Genomic DNA, 16,993 nt, shown 5'->3' on the forward strand with positions numbered 1-16,993 from the left:
TGATATTATCAAGATGAATTTGTTCTGACACAGTTCTTGTCATATTGTATTACCATTTTCTAAAGTATAGCGAATGAACTGTGAGAAAATGTGAGAAATGTTGAAGGTGTCTGAATAATCTAATCTATAATAATAATCTACTATTCTTCACTTAGTGGAACTTTAAATGAAGTTTGGAATCTTTAGGAGAGATGTTCAATAGTGAATCAGATCTATCAGACATTGCAACAGAGGCATCCTGTACCACCACCTGGTGGACTTTATGGAACATTATTTTTATTTTATTTGAAAAAAAAAATATATATATATATCAATACAACTATAATATAAATATGAAATCAAATGAAATATACATTTTGTCAAACTATTAGACAAAAATTTTCACCGTTTTTTTATTTTATTTATTTTTTACTAAAACTAAACTAAAACTGAAATAAAAATAAATAAAAGCTAAAAAGAAAAAAAAATTCAGCTGATTGTTTAGGCTATGCTTCTGTAATCTACCATTAAATGGCCTATGTATCATTTGTTTCCTGTGCATCTAGGAATACAAAAGCTACAGTGTAAAGAAACTCAAGGGTCTGGTGGTGGTTTAAAGGCATGCATCAACCCTCATCTCACACCATGTGCCAGATGGTGTCTTTTGGCTCTCCTGATAAATATTAATGGGATTTCTGGAATTGAACAACAGGCAGTTGGTAGACTGAGTGCAATCTGAATGACAGACTGAAAAAAGACAAGGATGAAAAAAATCATCAACTGCTTAGAAACATAATAGCTCACCTCTCAAACATCTCAAAGAGTTGATATATGATTCATACATGCAGATGTGGTGAATCTCTGTTCAAAGCTAAGAATGGGACGTTTGCCAGCTGAAATACCGACCTTTCTGTCTCGGTTTGAAGTAACGCCCATAATTCTAAGCCAACTCCACTTGAGTCTCTATTCAGTGCCAAAACAGGCTGCAACCCCTGCAGAGGTAGAGTATACGAAACATACCAAGTAGTAGCTATGGTACTCTAAACCTGAAATAATCAATTAAAATGGATTCTGACATCTGCTGTTCTTGCTCATCTCTTCTCTGATACTTAAAGCTGTAACTAAACCTCTCATTGCATTGCATTTTTAAGAAACTAATAAACAATCTCCAAGATATGTAGTTAGAACACCATGATAAATAAACAAATATACAAACAATCTGAGAACACAGTTCAAGTTTCAAATGTCAGAATGCTATCACATGGATTCAAAAGTCATGTATTTATATGATATTTTTTTGTTTTTCACCATCTTTCTATGCATACTTTCATTTGTATGGAGAAAAGCAGCATGAACTTTTTTCATAACATCTCCTTTTGTGCTTTACAGGTTAGAAGAGGTTAGAAGTAACTGAGAATTTTGAGAATGAACAGCAGAAATATCAGTTTTGGGTAAACATAGTTCAAATAATGATCATCATACCTGCTAAAACACAAGGCCGTTGCAATTTGAATCACAGAGATCTCAGCTTTGCTCATTAGCTCATGTAACATACCAGTACTTGTCAACTATTTAAATTAAGTATTTGATTCTAGACACATTCCCCGCCTATACTGTATGTATATCAAGAAGTCTATTTCTGTTTACTATTTATGATGTTTACTATGGGTCACATCATGGAGCAAATGCTCTAATCTGAACATGGCATGTTTCCAATCAGATTTGAAGGGTGGCAGATTAGCCAGGCTCCCTTGTCAAGGTGAATCCCAAATTCAGTCCACAATGGAGGAGACCAGCCAACACATTGGGGGACACCACTCAGTAAGATGCTGACAAAAGCCGGGGCAAGGGGGGCGGGGAGATGAAGAGAGGTGGGAAAGATCAGGGCAGCTGGAGGATTGGTGGCGCACAGTAGATCTCATTGTGTCCGACCTGATTATCCTTCAAGGGAGACAGCTAGTTGACATCAGTTAGTCTGCAGCGAAGAAGTGGAGAGTTAGTCATGATGCCGCTTGGTGAGAGAGTTTCTCTCGTATCATTCAGATAAAAGACACTTTCAAACTACAATGCTCTCTGCCTGGACTGTTATCTCAAGACAGACATGGTGGTCTTCATTAGTAAAAACTTTATTTCTCTGTTATCAATCTTCAAGAAGAAGGGTGAGTAGATTCATGAATTTATAGGTGATTGATTATTCAACTTCAAACATAAATATTTCTGCTGGTTCTCAAGAATTTTCACGTTTTTTTTATTTTTATATTTTCTCTCCATTGTTAGTCTTGATTATTCTAGTTAATTTTTCTAGACTGGAGTACTGGTGTTTACAGATGTTGTAAAGCTATTGGCTACTCTCAAGTTGATGGAAAGTAAATGTAACAGGTGGCTTCTCTTTGCTTAAAATGCTGGCAACTCAGGGACTTGTGCAATGAAATGGTCATAATGAATTTACAGACTCAAAACGAATGTGTCCAAACAGAGAGATATAATTATTTTTAGTAATAAGAAAATGAGGTTTCAAGTCCATAACCATTGCTGTTTCTTTGGCTTTTCAAACCTGAGGGTAACAAGGTCAGGAGCCACGTTTAGTTCAATCCTTAGCATGCACACTTAATTTCATTTTAACAGTATAACTTTATACTAGGGTACATTGTTTGTAAATGTCCGTTTTTCTATCTAGTACTCTTAAAATTAACCAAAGTAACAGAATGTTTCAGGTTAAATACAAGTTAATCTTCATAAAAACTTGTCTCAATTTCAAAATCAAACACGTGTTGACTGAAATCCACTTAAATATTAAAGTCTGTTGTTAAATTGGTGAATATTCATTCCGATCTCACAGCAAATATTTGACAAGGTGGCTAATTTGTATGAATTTGTGAAACTTTGTATGTATTTTGCGTGGTAGCAAATTTGTAGGAATTCGTATGAAGGGCCGCACCTAAACTTAACCAACACAAAATAATTGTACGAGTGAGGTTTTATGAATTTGTACGAATAAGCAACCTCAAAAAATATGTACAAATTGGCAGTAAGATAACATTGGAATATTTGCTGTATATTGGAGTATAAGGTACACCGAGTTGTATTTAACATGGAACCTTCCTTTAACTTGAATAACTTGTAAAAAGGACTCATACAGTGCACTTGTCTACAGTGTGTGTTTTGACTTTCTGTTGTACCACAATGCCTGTAGTCAGTGCCAGGACACCTGACACCCCCTATGGGGTGTACTATACAAGAAGCTTAAAAGTTGATACTGAGTGAACTGCTAGTAATCTGCATAAATGTCTAAGAGACAGAGGAGAAGATCTCAGTTAAGGGAAAGTCCCTGTCCTAAAACACTCTCATTAACTCCATTTTGCAATGCCTTTCAGAAGCATCAAACCTGTTGTTATCTCATCTCATGGCCAGTAGTTTAAGGCTCTCAGGAGGTACGCAAGGAAGATGATAGGGGTACAAGTAGGCTTCTCACTGTTCCTTTGAAAGTACCCCAGTCTAACGATAGGCCACCCTCAAGTGTCCCATTTCTGTCTATTGTAAAGTTAACAGTGAGTCTTAGTGCAAGTCAGACACAAAAGGCCAATAAGGTAATTCATAGTGCTTTGATGTTTGCAATTTTTTGCATGTTTTACGAATAAATAGTAATGCTAGAAAATCTGCTAACAGGAACAAGTGCTGTATCGTAACTGCTGAAATTTAGGTGCATTGCCCTTGTTTAGAGGATTTATATCAGTTCCTAAGCTTGGTCTTGTTGGGTTATAAACAAATACTTGACCGGGTAATTTCAGAATGAAACTAATCGAATATTTAAAGAAAGACAAGACAAGTTCTTCCTGTGAATGCAGAGGCTCTTTTGCTGCCATATGTTAAACTGAGGCAAGCAAAGGGTAATCTGGTATTTCAAGGAATTAAAGATCAGAAGAGATTACCTTGTCACAGCATGAGTGTGAAGTCCATTACTATGTTGGAAATCTACAAATCAACATATGCCTCTAACGTCCATCCAAATCAGCATACAGCTTTAGCAGGTTTAGCTGTTGGATAGTGAAAGAATGGGCATAGTTAGAGCACTTGACAGCCAGATTTCTGAGATTTGACTGCACCTCATTCACAAAACGGCTGTGCAGAAATCTTATTTCAAACTTTCAAAATGAAGAAAAATTGAAAGCGGTAATTTGTAAATGTTGATCTTTTTGTGCCTTTAGCAAATATGTCTTGCTTATGCATCACTATTTTTCTACTTAAACTCTCCTTGAAAACCGGCTGCAATTTGATAATCTCATTCGGCATGTTTGGGAGAATGATTATATCATTTTTTTACGAGAATAACAATGCCCTTCCCTTCCCTCTATTTTTAGCAGGCCAAAAGCAGAATGAACCAAGAAAGCTGACAGTACACTACACGGCCTCCCAGCACTACCAGGAGAATGTGTTCATAGAGGGAAGCAGGCCACAGTACCTAGAAGACCTGCATACTGAGGCACAGGAAGGACTGAAGATACTACAACAGGAGGGTGAGCCTTATGCCCATCTTTTGTTACACAAAACACTGGTCTGTGACAACCTTAATGCACTGCTCAGTCTGGCCTTCTGACGTACAACTTTCTTCCATGCAGAGAACAAAAATGGTGTGGACTTTCAGGATGATCAAACTGTGGTAAGCCTTCAAAGATTTCATGGAAAATTCCACGAATATAGTATACTTTAGGATCCCATTCTGCTTTTTTTAAAGTATTAAAACCCTTTTACATTAAATTTAATTAAATACTCTTTTTTTTTTTAAATATCAGACAATAGATTATTCCAACATAAAATTAGATTAGCATGAAAAGCAGTTTAAACAAATAAAATATTTTGGCAGTTTTGATCTGTTGAACTTTCAACTGTTTCTAATCAATAAAATCATTAAAACGGAGTCATAAAACTTGAATTACTTCCAACAAAATCCTGAGGATAAACTTTAGTTGTAGTTTTAAGGGAGCTGCCACTAACGTCTTAAACCTTAATGCAGGCTCTATCTTTTATCTTATTCATTCAGTCACTTTACTCTTTAAAATGTAAACGTATATGCATATACTGAACCTTTAATGGATCACTTACACTTTACTGATGACCTCCATTTCTCCAAAGCCAGAGGAAGATACAAGCTCAAAAGAAAGAGATGAATCACTTGAGACTGATAGCACTGCTGGACACTCCGTCATTTCAGTGTCAACTGTCTCAGCAGTCTCCTCACGTCCAGTGCTTACACGTCAAGGTATACAATGCTGACTCACTAACAAGGTGTAGAAATAAACGATTTTCCCTCTAAAGCATTTTCAGGTTTATCAGTGCACTCGTTCGCCACACTTATAATCTGCATGGTAGTGGGGCAATGCAAACACAAAGTCATACATTTAATAAAAAAAAATAAAAATAAAAAGATTAAGATTAAGTTAAGATTAAATAAAAAAAACTTGTTTGTTAGTTCACCAAAAAAAAAATTTAATTAAAAAAATTAACTGTTATTAAAGGCAGGGTAGGTAAGAAATGTATAAACAACTTTCTTCCAAATTTGTTTAAACTTTCTATAAATATCAATGCATAATTAAAATGTAAGTACTCTGATAAAAAGAGTATAAAAATTGTGTGACTCTAGACCGTTTAATCTGTGTTAAACACAGCTCATTATTTCCATTCGGGACGAAACATAGGATTGGCTTAGGCGACTGTCACTCTCTCGCAACCACGGCAACCACCCTTTTGCCACACATGACCTGCCCACTTGCGCGCGCACGTTTGATTTGAGGAATTCAAGAGGCACGGATCCTAGGAACACCAAAACAATGGCAGAGAGAAACAGCAAGCAAAATTCACAGTACCAGCCTATGCAGTTAGTGAAGGCAAACCAGGCAAAAAAAGGAAGACAGTAACAGTACAAGAAAAGGCAATGAACAAAAAGTCTTTGGATAAACAAAGAAATAAAACGCGAGTTAATATCGGCGTGGCTTTCCAGCGATGGCGAGAACTGAGGGAACTCAAGGGGCTGAAAAGTGACTCCTTAATGGCTTTATTTCTGCTGGACAGGTAAATCTTTCTTTTTGTATTTTGCCCAGAAGGGAGGGGGTGGAGTGAATGGAAATAATGAGCTGTCTTTAAAACAGTCGTGAGAGGTCTTCAGACACTCGATTTTTATACTTTCTTTTTCAGAGTACTTACATTTTAATTATGTATTGATATATAAATAAAGTTTAAACAAATTTGGAAAAAAAGGTTTTTATACATTTTTTACCTACCCTGCCTTTAATCAATCACCTTCATGTCGTTGTAAACCTGTAAGAACTTTGTTCATTTTCGGAACACAAACTGAGATATTTTTTGATGAAATCCAAGAGCTTTCTGACCCTCCATAGACAACAAGGTAATTACCACATTCACGACCCCTTTGTATTCAATCTCTGTATGTTGTACCACTCCCTTTAGGTTCCACATTTAAACCCTTGAACCCAGTTAAACGACTGGACAAGACCAAAAGAAGTAGAAGAACAACTATAATGGGCATACCACAACAAGTCCAAAAAGAACTGGGCATGTAAAACTATGTTATTTTCAAACATTAAGAAAACAGTTTTTTTTTTTTCAGCAAAAAATGGCAATGACAGATATATGAGTTTACACACACTGTTATGTCTAAAACTGAAGAAATACATTACTTTTGTTTTATTTCTATTAAAGATATGGCAAGAGGAACTACACTCCAGCAGCGTCCAAATGGAGAACATGATCGTGAAGATGATTTCTGTGGCAGAGTGGTCATCCCAACAATTAATGGAGAGCTTCCTTCAGTAGATCAAGAAGGGGCTCGTGTACAGCTGCAGAACATTGAGGTTCTTCAGACATCAAGAGATGAGGAGTTTCTAATAAACCACATCCATTCTGTCTACCAAGATGAGTTAAACCGAAAGCTTGGGATAGGAGCATGCCTTACACAGAGACCAAAGTCTCTTGCTGTGCCAGGGATGACCACTTCCTCTTTCCTGCATGAGCCTCAAGGTCCTGTTATGTCTATTTCGCCACAGGCAACTTATTTATCTAAGATTATTCCAAACGCAATTCTGCCTGCTGCAATAGACATCATTGAAATTAATCATGATCACAGCCGGCGCAGTACAAGTACAGTTAGCAAGAGTAGTTTAGCATCAGCTAGTCCAGCTTCTTCACGATCTGGAGGTGGCACAAATCAAGATCCAACTACCGCTAGCAGAAGCCATTCCCAATCATCTGAGACGATCGTCTCCAACTCCTCCACAATCTCTTCAAAAGCAAAGTGTCTACCAACATTTGTTGTTGACAGCACCAAAGATGTTTCGGATTTGATCCCAAAGGATGCAAGTGTTACAAGCTCAGGCAGTTGTAAAAGCTCTAACAGTAATGGTACAAATCACAGATTAGACCACAGGGAGATGAGTGAAGCAGGGAAAAATGTCAGAAACTGCCATTCATTCTCTCGTAGTCTCTCTATAACAAAGACAAAATTGCCACCAGCACCACCTCAGAGAACCTATTCCCTGCACCATGAAAAACTTAAGTGGAGATCAAGGGAAAATATGGCCCCAGATGATAGGCAAACCGGTAGAGATCTTTGTGGTCCAAAAGACCAGCAGTCCACCAATAATGAAAAGAGTTCTGTCCATTCTTCAGTGGTCAACTCATCAAGAGAATGCAGCCCACTTAGTCCTGATCAAGCTTTTATTAGAAGTCATGTCAGATCAGGTAACTCATCCCCACAGAAAACTGGAGAAGAAGCTGGTGAAAACAAATTTGATAGGACTTTTTCTCCTTCGAGTGGATACTCAAGCCAAAGTGGGACACCTACACATTCCCCTAAAGAGGTCAGTCCCTCCTCACCTGGAAAGAGAAGAGTTAAGCCTTCAAAGCCTGAGAGAACAAGTGTACGGACCTCGCCGGTCGTTTCAGTCTCTTCATCAATGACATCTCTATCTTCAGTCACATCAGACAAGGCACATCATGACATTCAAACCAACACAACTCCATCAGAGCCATTAAAGTGCTCCCCAACTGTTACAAAAGGGAAAAACAAGGTGACACTGACACACCCAGCTATTCCCCATAGGGAACTGTTCAACATTCCCCCTCAACCCAAGGTAAAAGCCCCATCTCCCCCACCCCCTGAAACCTGGATTCACAATAAACGCACAGTTGAACTATTATGTGGCCCAGGTCCAAACCCCCATAGGTTACATCAGCTTCAAAAACAGCAAAAAGAGCCATTAATAGGTAAAAATCAAAACACAAATTCCATACAAATCACTGAACAAATGATCCCAAAGATACAGACAGCAGAAGAAATGAAGTCAGGTATCCAACTAGAGAACAAAGAAGCTGTAAAAGAACAAAATGACTCTTTGTCATCACAAGTGCATGAACAAATGATGGCAGAACCTCCAGATTTGAGGCATAATGAAAGCTCAACATTACACAATGTGCTAAATGGACTAGAAAGTACAAAAATCCCCTCAGAGGTCAACCAGAACGTTCATAAACAAGAGCAGAGAACTGTAGAGGATCAAAAGGAAAGAGAAAGCCAAATACTCCCTTTAACAAAGGTACCAACTATCGAAATTGACCAAACTATGCTGTCACAAGCAAACTGTAAAGTCAAAACAAGTCCTGAAATTGTGAGCACAACATGCATCCCAAGGAATGATGAAAACAGTGAGGAGAACAAAGGAAACTGCATTGTTAAGGACATTCTCAATCATAAACAATTGCAAACTCTCGGCATAGACATACCTGAGGACAATGGCATTTCTCCTCCTCCTTCTCCACCTCCAGAACACCAACCTCCACCCCCACCTACTAGAAATACATCAGCCTCCACAGGGTCCATACCGCCATCTGATGAAGAGGAACAGAAGCAAGAAACAGAGGAACAGGTGACTCTTTTAGAGACTTCTTGGCCTCCACCACCGCCACCAATGGAAGAATCAACTGACCTGATGTTTGAGGAACAAGATGAACTTGACTTCCCCCCACCACCTCCCTCGTTCATCCATGAACCCCTTTCGGAGGTATCTGTCAATTGCCACAAAGAGTCCTGTGAACAGCAGGACAATATAGAATTGAGGTCATCTAATTCCTCAGATATGGCTAGCAAACCAGGCCAAGACTCCAAAATACAGACCATTCTGCCAGCAAGAACTGTACAAAATGATATGGAGGACAGGCAAGAAGATAAGCCTTGTAACAATGTCTCACACTTCTCTGTGGACAAAGGTGGTATGGAAACTGTAGCTCCTACTGAAATGTCCTCTCTTTTAACAGATGAACTTGTACAAGGGGAGGAAATGGCAACTTTGTCAGCACAAGATTCATCAGGGCAAACATCACTTGATACCCAAGCAGATTCCACTAATGTGCCTCTTGCACCTCCACATCCAGTGGAAGACCAATCCACTGTTAACTTCCGAAGGCAACTGAGCCTCATAAACAAAGACAGCCGGAGCAAAGACCTGCTTTGTCGTCACAAAAGCACACCTATTCCAAAGGAGGATGCCAACATTCCACTTGTCACACCTTCCTTGCTTCAGATGGTTCGACTAAGATCTGTAAATGTAAGTGAAGATCAAGTTAACAATGATACCAAACCAAGCACTGAGGCCACAACAAATGAGGATCATGGTATTACTAGTCAAGCAACGCCACATAAGCCTATTCGCAAATCCTTGACCTTGAAGTCCAACTCACCTGCTAAATCATCTCCTGCTCAAGCCACAGTCCCATCCATGCGTCTTCAAGAGGCCATACGTATGAAGACTGCTGCAATGTCCTCCAGTGGAGCACCTGCAATGCTCAATCTGCGCTTTTCCTCAAATAGTAGTGCTAGTTCACCTGTGCCATCCCCTAAAACACCAGATGGCTGTGACTTACACAAGTCCCCTGCATCTACAGCCAGCTTTATCTTCTCAAAAACTACAAAGAAAGTTGTCATTGAAACGCCTACTTCTCCTGAAATCCAAGCAAGCCTAAAACAAAGTCTTGCAGCTGAGATAATGCAGGTTTCTGACCAAGCCAAGACAATGGTTACAAATGGAACAAAAAAGCCAATTAAGGTGCCGCCCCCTGTTGCTAAGAAACCAGTGCATGGAACAAATCCTTCCGATAAGACAGAGAATGCAACACCGGATAAGACTGAGATCTTGACAAATAAACAAATAACGAGGGTTGAAGTTAATGGGCAAAGTGATCAAGTGCATCCTGCTGGTCAGCGAGCACAATCATTAGAAAACCAGAAGCAAGAAAGTAAGGAAGCATTCACTGGTTGTTTTAGTTCGTTCATCAAATACACACAGAACCATGCAAATGATCATTATAATTATATTTCTTTTTCAGGAAGTACAGAGACTGCATGTTGAAGAGTCAGGACACACGAGTTGAGTTTTGATTGGACTGTTTAGTCACAGTATGGGAGAAACAAGAGGACAAAGCAAGTGATGAAAGCCCAAGATAGATCTTGTTCGAGGATAACCGTCTTAAAAGCCTTAGCCTGGAGAAATGGCCTTCAAATGTATGCAGAAAGCTTTCCCCCAATCTGTTTTATACAATAGCTTTATCATAGCTTTCAAGTATTTTTCTAACCGAGTTTGTCTGCTCTGGGAAAAGTCCTTTTAATTTTTTGCATAAAAAAAAAGTTAATGACTGCAAGACTGAACCGACATCTAGTGGTCACTAATGGTAGTAATCACTGCTTGGCGCAAAAAAAAAAAAAAAAAAAAAAAAGTCAAAACCTGTTGAATTTTTTTTTTTTTTGGACATACCAATATGCCTAAGCACACAGATTGATTACTAGCTTTTACTGAAATTCTACTAACAGTTTTAAAAGTTTTAGTGCTACTGCAATCAACTTTCAGAATTTGCTTTCAGCAAATGTGTAATTATACATGTACAGAGCCATCTGTTACCTTTATGAATTTTGCAGTATGCCGACTATAGCTGAACATATACACACTTATGTATTTACTTTTCATTAGATTAAAGCACTTTGTAAGCTAAATGCTGCATTTCTTTTTAAACCAGCAAACTGGTAAGAATATTTACTGATGGGTCCCTCTGAAACTGATGTAAAATTATACATACACAAATACTTTAGTAGCCATTTCCTTTAAGGGATGAGTGAACAGAATTGCTACACTGTTTTAAAAATAAATATGCATTAAAGATATTTATAGATTTACCTGGTTTTGACTGTTTTTAACTTCCATGTGCTTTTGAACATTGCCGACAGCCATACATTCGTAACATCATACAGTATATAAGCCCCACATACCACTATGTTTTGTTTTCGAAGTATGAAAATCTACTCTTTATATATATATATATATATATATATATTGTTCAACACAATAAATAAGTGAATTATAGTTTCCATAATCTTTAATCAATCATTAATATGGTGATGTTTTAAAACAGACTCCCAAACATTTGTCTGGTTCATTTATTTAAATCTCTTTTCAGCAGATCAAAATCTAAAAGTACCTTTAAAAAGGCTTTTCCATCATCATTCCATCAAGGCATATAGCAAATTAATCAGTTATGAATCAGTTGTTTATTTCAATTAATTAACATCAAATGAGTTCTGAATGTTTTATTACATGAAATTCAATGTTTCTTTGTGAAGTAAGCTAACTAATGCTAAAATATGTATCCACAACAGTTTATTGAGTATATAGACTGTCTATGTCTGAACCGTTTCAAGTTTCCACTGATGATTAAATAGTGTGAACATTGTCAGACTGAAGACTAATCATTGTAAGCAATGATCTAGTTCCAGACATGATGACCTGAGTTTAAGGATAACAGATGAACTCCTGCAAGTCTTCATTTGTTATTCAAACAAATGAGCATGACATTATTCACTGCAGTACTTTGTGTAAAACCTCCTGGACGGCAATACATGCGATGTAAAGCACAGATGATACCCATATGTTTTTTGCTGCAGTAATCGTGCTATTAGATAATTCAAAGGTTGATATGGCTGAATGGGACAGTTGAAATAAAATAATGTTAATTGCTTCTCCATTAGAGTCAGTTAACAGTTTTGGATGTCTACGATGAGCAATACCTGACACTGTGTACTGTCACAGGGATACTGGGCTGTCATGGAAACTCTAGATTTGAGGATTTGAGAGAAATGGTGAAGACAACTAGCTAATATTTCCACCCTTCAGTGTTTTACAGGTGATCTGTCCGAGTTTGGTCATCAGATTTTGCTCTTTCCATTGTGCAACAAACTCGCCTGAGATCTTCAGATCCACCTGAAGAGATCAGACAAATAAACATACAACCAAGAATAAGACACAGTGATACTTTAATATGAATCTTTAAGCACAAAGATATAAACCTCACATACCTGCAACTTTTCAAACACCTTTTTCTTTGGTTTCAATTCATCATCTGGTTTGCCTGATTCATAGCCTTCTACATAAACACGGTCTCCTGGAGCTGATCCTTCTGGTGGATCCAAAGGCTCCACTTTCCTGGGCTCTCCCTCACTGAAGACCATCACATTTAGAAAGTAGAAGTATTTTACTTTAAGAACTTAGCTAATTGAATTAAATGGTTGAATTAGGGTGCATCAGCCCTACTAACATTGAAGCGCAGAGCAGCATGGCTTGAGATTCAATCCCCCTCATCTTCTGGGGCTTCAGGTTGCATAACATCACAACAAGACGATCCTGAAGCTGCTCCTGAGAGAGGTAGGCCACCAGTCCACTTACTACAGTCCGTGGCTGTTCCTCGCCCACATCAATCTTCTCTAAATACAGTGAATCTGCATCTGGATGCTAACAGGTCAAGAAACAACGTTATTTAAAAATCCTTTTACTAGAAAAAAAATACTCATAAAATTATAGCTGGCTTTCTCTACCTTTTCTACACTGATGACTTTTCCAACTCTGATGTCCAATCTAGATGGGATGACCTCCTCTTCATCTACGGTTTGTTTTGGGTTTCCCTTTGCTCCTCCTTCTGTGAAGCAATGACAATTTCAACATATGTGTAAACGGATGTGCAAATTCTCCCTTGTCCTAAAACTTGAAGAAGCACTGTTAAATTGGTCCCACAAGTGTCAGTGATTTATGTTTTCAGATATTGTGTATTTACACTCACTGTTTTTGGAGGGCTCTGGGTAAGCTGATGCTGTCAGTTTCTTCAACTCTGGGGTCTCAAACTTCTTCCTGATTGGGTCCAACAGTTTGTTAAGAGCCAACTCGACTGAAGCCTTCAGGTCACCAGGATGGATATGCTGCAGGGTAAGCAATGCAGGAGCTCCACATATAATGCTTAACTTTATTTATGTAAACATGTTTTTTTTTTAACATTAAAGGGATTGTTCACCCAAAAACGAATATTCTGTCATTAATTACTCGCCCTCATGTCGTTCCAAAGCCATAAGACCTTCGTTCATCTTCAGAACACAAATTAAGATATTTCTGATGAAATCCCAGAGCTTTCTGACCCTGCATAGACAGCAAGGGAACTACCACATTCAAGACCCAGAAAGGTAGTGAGGAGATGACATCAGTAGTTCAACCGTAATTTTATGGCGCATAATATTACGGTTCAACCAGTGATGACACATGGATTATTTTAACGATGTCCTTACTACATTTCTGGGCCTTGAGCTTGAACTTGTCAGTTGTGCTGCTGTCTATGCAGGCTCAGAAAATCCGAAAGAATTTGCGTTCTGACGATGAACAAAGGTCTTATGGGTTTGGAATGACATGGGGTTGAGTAATGGGTGAACTATCCTGTCAAGTAAATATTAGTATTGTTTAGATACCTCTGCAGCAAACTCCTTCTCCACTTCCTCATAGTCTGTGTAGACTTTGTCACCTCCCCACTTAAGATCTCTTTTAATCACAAACTCTAAAAAATAGGACACATCATTAAGCACTAGATCTTTTAGAACATTTCCAAAATGATTATTTTTGGGCTGAACTCACCTGAGTGCAGAGGGAAAAGAACATGCTTGACAAAGGACAAAACTCCATTATTCTCCACATTTCCAGGCTCACAGAAGGCTTTCTTCAACTTCTTCTTCACCTCTTGGTTCTTATCCAGCAGGTCAATCTTGGATTCCTGTAGCAGATATGAAAGTTTGAGAATGATGAATCTTAGCCTATCAACCCGACAACTGGAATACAACAGCGTACGCCATTATCCCATCCTGCAGAATCAAATATTGTAAATCTTTATCTTACAGCATTCTTGAAATCTTTGAAGGTGTAGATGGTAACGTACCTCCTCAGAGGAGCTCATCTTGCCCCCCGTCAGTCCAGGCACCATTGGGTTCATCATGTGGATACGTTTGGTGTACCCAAGAGAGGGCAGATACTGCAAACAACAGAAAACAACCACTCTAAAAAAACTAAATATATCCAGTAATCCATATTCCATTTTTAGTATTTCTTACTGGCAAGCTAAAGCAAAAAATGCAAAGGAAGAAAAAAATCAAAACCTTTGAGAAGCATCTATTGTGCCAAAGACTTTTACACAGTACTGTTTAGATGAGCATTAAGTTTAAAAAATCTTATGGAATAAGAAATACGTAAAAATGTACCTTCTCTGCTAATGTAAAGATCTTCCTTTGGTCCACACCACCGAACTGAGCATCTACTTTTAAGTATTCCTCATCCAATGCCTGTCAGAAATGAAAAAAAATGTCACAGTGTCTGGAAATAAGCAGTAAATTAGAATCCAGAAATTAAGGTTTTAAAAAAATGAATAAAGTACTGAGAATTACTGCTAAGCATACAGTAACTATACACTACTCTTTAAAAGTTTAGAGTCAGTAGGCCTTTTTTTTTTTTTTTTTTAAGTTTACTGCTCACATTGGCTGAATTTATTTACAAATATTATTATATTACAGTTAAACCAGTAATGCATTGAAATATTACTACAATTTAAAATAACTTTTCTATTTTAAAATGATTGTTCGGGAATCATTCTAATATGCCGATTGAACATTTCTTGAAAAAAAGTTGTGCTGCTTTATATTTTGTGGAAGAATATTAAATTTAAAAGGACAAAAAAATATATATTTTTTTCAAATAATATAATTGTCTTTCCTGTTACGTTTGATCAATTCAACGGACCCTTGCTGAATGAAAGTATTACTTAAAAAAATAAAAAAAACACTTGTGAACAGTAGTGTAGAAATACAAAACAAGCAGCATAATTTTTATAGGTTGTATATTTGCATTTGCACCAATATGAAAAAAAGCAGGTTTTGAAAACTGACTCCATGTTCACATTATTATTGAAAACAAATCCGACCCTTCTACTGTAGAGGACCACAAAGATGAGGATAATGTCAGCAGAAGATGGTCTGCATACCTGTAGTCCAGGATACAGCAGGCCACTCAGAAGAGGATGCTCCACCTGTTTGACCACCTCAGCACCTGCTTTCTTGGCGTCGTGTTCAGTGACCATGGACGACAGTCGGTAAACATCCAGAGTGTACTCTCTACAATAGATCAACCACACAAACAGTTGCCTTCTTCTTAAAGAAATAACATCCACAAACATCATCTTTATATTCATGGTAAGAAAGAATTTTTGACAAAACAACAAAACTTATCTAAAAACCATTTGCTCAATTATCATCCTATTTAATTGCTTGAAATTATAGCTACAGTATTTAAATTAAAGCAACGGTTACCTGCTGAGCTGATAGTCTGTGCCTTTAACAAATTTGAGTTTGTCAAGGGGAACTCCAATGCTCTCCAACATGGCCTTAATGACCTGCTCATAATACTGCACCCTGAGCTCCAGCAGCTCCCAGGGAGCCTTCATGTTGTCCAGATAGGCATGGAGATCAGCAAAGAGGATGGTCACCTACAGAACAGAAGCATTAATAGTTATATACACCAAAGCCCTGACTAACTATCCTTGCAAGTAATTCGGATTAAACCACAGAGACGAACCTCACAGCCCGCCTTCAGGAAGTCAGCGATCTTTGACATGGGCACAAAGTAGGCCACATGGGGTTTGCCTGTGGTTGCTGTCCCCCAGTAGACCTTCAGTTCCCTCTCTTTTAGGATCTCCTTCAACCTCTCCTCACCAAGAACCTCCTGAGAAAATAACCGGGACAGAAACAGTCTTTTGAAATTGACAGAACAGACTCCTCATTAACAGTGCATGTAAAAAAAACACAACTAAACAATGAATATCTTCAAAACAACACCACCAGACATGCTTAAAATGTTAACTATGTTTTTGAGCTGTATCAAGTAATGTGGGAATCTCTTGATATGTTTCTCACCTGAAGGTTTCTGGTGATGAGCTTGAACTTCTCATCAGGACTCAGCTGCTCTCCCATGATGTCTGCTGCTTCTGGGAGAAAGAGGCAATCACAGGCATTTATGACAAATAACGAAGATAAACTCAATTTGTGCTTCTGCTAGAAGCCATATGTCAAAACTGTTATTTTTACGATCAGTTATTCAGCCCTAAGTTAAAACGACGTCTGTTATGAATGAACCCCTGCGGATGGGCGGTCTAATTTCCATTTCACACAGTGATAAAAACACTACAGAGCAGCAAATAGGTCGGTATAAAATGTAATACTATCATTATAAAATGTCAGTGATAATAGATGACAAAAGCTCAGATATTTAACAAAAAATTCACATTAAATCTCACCAGTGGTCTCTGAGAAACGTGTGCCGGTGACAGGCTTTTCCGGTTAAAAGATTTCATCACGTATTTCATAATAAAAGTCCCTCGGATATACAGTTTCTATTAATTAAAGTTAGTTTGATCAATTTATATACATAGATTATGAGTTTACAGAAATATTTGTATATATCGGTGAAATATATTAGACGTATATGACTAAATTATTAAGCTATTTTTATATTTATTTTGCTTTGTAATGATAGTGTTGCATCAGCTCTGAACAATCGATTGTCCAGCTGTTCAACAGCAGGAAGAGTAATCGAGTGCATGAAGA

The 16,993-nt window shown here is 37.8% G+C and overlaps 2 protein-coding genes across 5 annotated transcripts in view; one reads left to right on the forward strand and one right to left on the reverse strand.

Moving 5' to 3' along the window:
* The window catches only part of LOC132145517 (uncharacterized protein KIAA1522 homolog), a 42,973-nt gene extending 31,761 nt beyond the window's left edge, over window positions 1-11,212 (forward strand). For 2 of the 3 annotated variants that reach the window (XM_059556611.1, XM_059556613.1), the window contains 6 exons: window positions 4,338-4,493; window positions 4,596-4,636; window positions 5,110-5,236; window positions 6,442-6,546; window positions 6,694-10,281; window positions 10,372-11,212. In XM_059556611.1, coding sequence (XP_059412594.1) covers window positions 4,338-4,493; window positions 4,596-4,636; window positions 5,110-5,236; window positions 6,442-6,546; window positions 6,694-10,281; window positions 10,372-10,394 — 4,040 coding nt within the window. In that variant the 3' untranslated portion in view covers window positions 10,395-11,212. The remainder of the gene's footprint in view (window positions 1-4,337; window positions 4,494-4,595; window positions 4,637-5,109; window positions 5,237-6,441; window positions 6,547-6,693; window positions 10,282-10,371) is intronic. The other variant, XM_059556612.1, reaches the window with a different exon arrangement.
* Window positions 11,213-11,394: 182 nt separating this feature from the next.
* LOC132145518 (tyrosine--tRNA ligase, cytoplasmic) lies at window positions 11,395-16,746 on the reverse strand. 2 transcript variants are annotated; one of them, XM_059556615.1, is made up of 14 exons: window positions 16,684-16,746; window positions 16,304-16,374; window positions 15,966-16,112; window positions 15,701-15,876; window positions 15,376-15,505; window positions 14,600-14,680; window positions 14,281-14,373; window positions 13,983-14,118; window positions 13,820-13,905; window positions 13,147-13,282; window positions 12,905-13,005; window positions 12,628-12,821; window positions 12,389-12,530; window positions 11,395-12,293 (listed from the first exon to the last, which is right to left on the reverse strand). In XM_059556615.1, exons 2-14 carry the CDS (start codon window positions 16,358-16,360, stop codon window positions 12,183-12,185), a joined length of 1,590 nt encoding a protein of 529 aa, XP_059412598.1. In that variant the 5' UTR covers window positions 16,361-16,374; window positions 16,684-16,746; the 3' UTR covers window positions 11,395-12,182. The 2 variants fall into 2 exon arrangements, with proteins under 2 accessions (XP_059412598.1, XP_059412597.1); XM_059556614.1 differs by having other exon boundaries at window positions 16,304-16,371; window positions 16,684-16,724.
* Window positions 16,747-16,993: the final 247 nt, after the last annotated feature.

Source organism: Carassius carassius, chromosome 8, assembly GCF_963082965.1.
Source record: "Carassius carassius chromosome 8, fCarCar2.1, whole genome shotgun sequence".
NCBI classification, from domain to species: Eukaryota; Metazoa; Chordata; class Actinopteri; order Cypriniformes; family Cyprinidae; genus Carassius; species Carassius carassius.

Coding starts and splice junctions, on each gene's coding strand:
- LOC132145518 (XM_059556615.1), bottom strand. CDS start 16,360: ATGGGAGAGCAGCTGAGTCCTGATGAGAAGTTCAAGCTCATCACCAGA. Junction 16,113..16,303: donor TCATCACCAGAAACCTTCAG/GTGAGAAACATA, acceptor TTATTTTCTCAG/GAGGTTCTTGGTGAGGAGAG. Junction 13,006..13,146: donor CCCAGAGCCCTCCAAAAACA/GTGAGTGTAAAT, acceptor ATTGCTTCACAG/AAGGAGGAGCAAAGGGAAAC.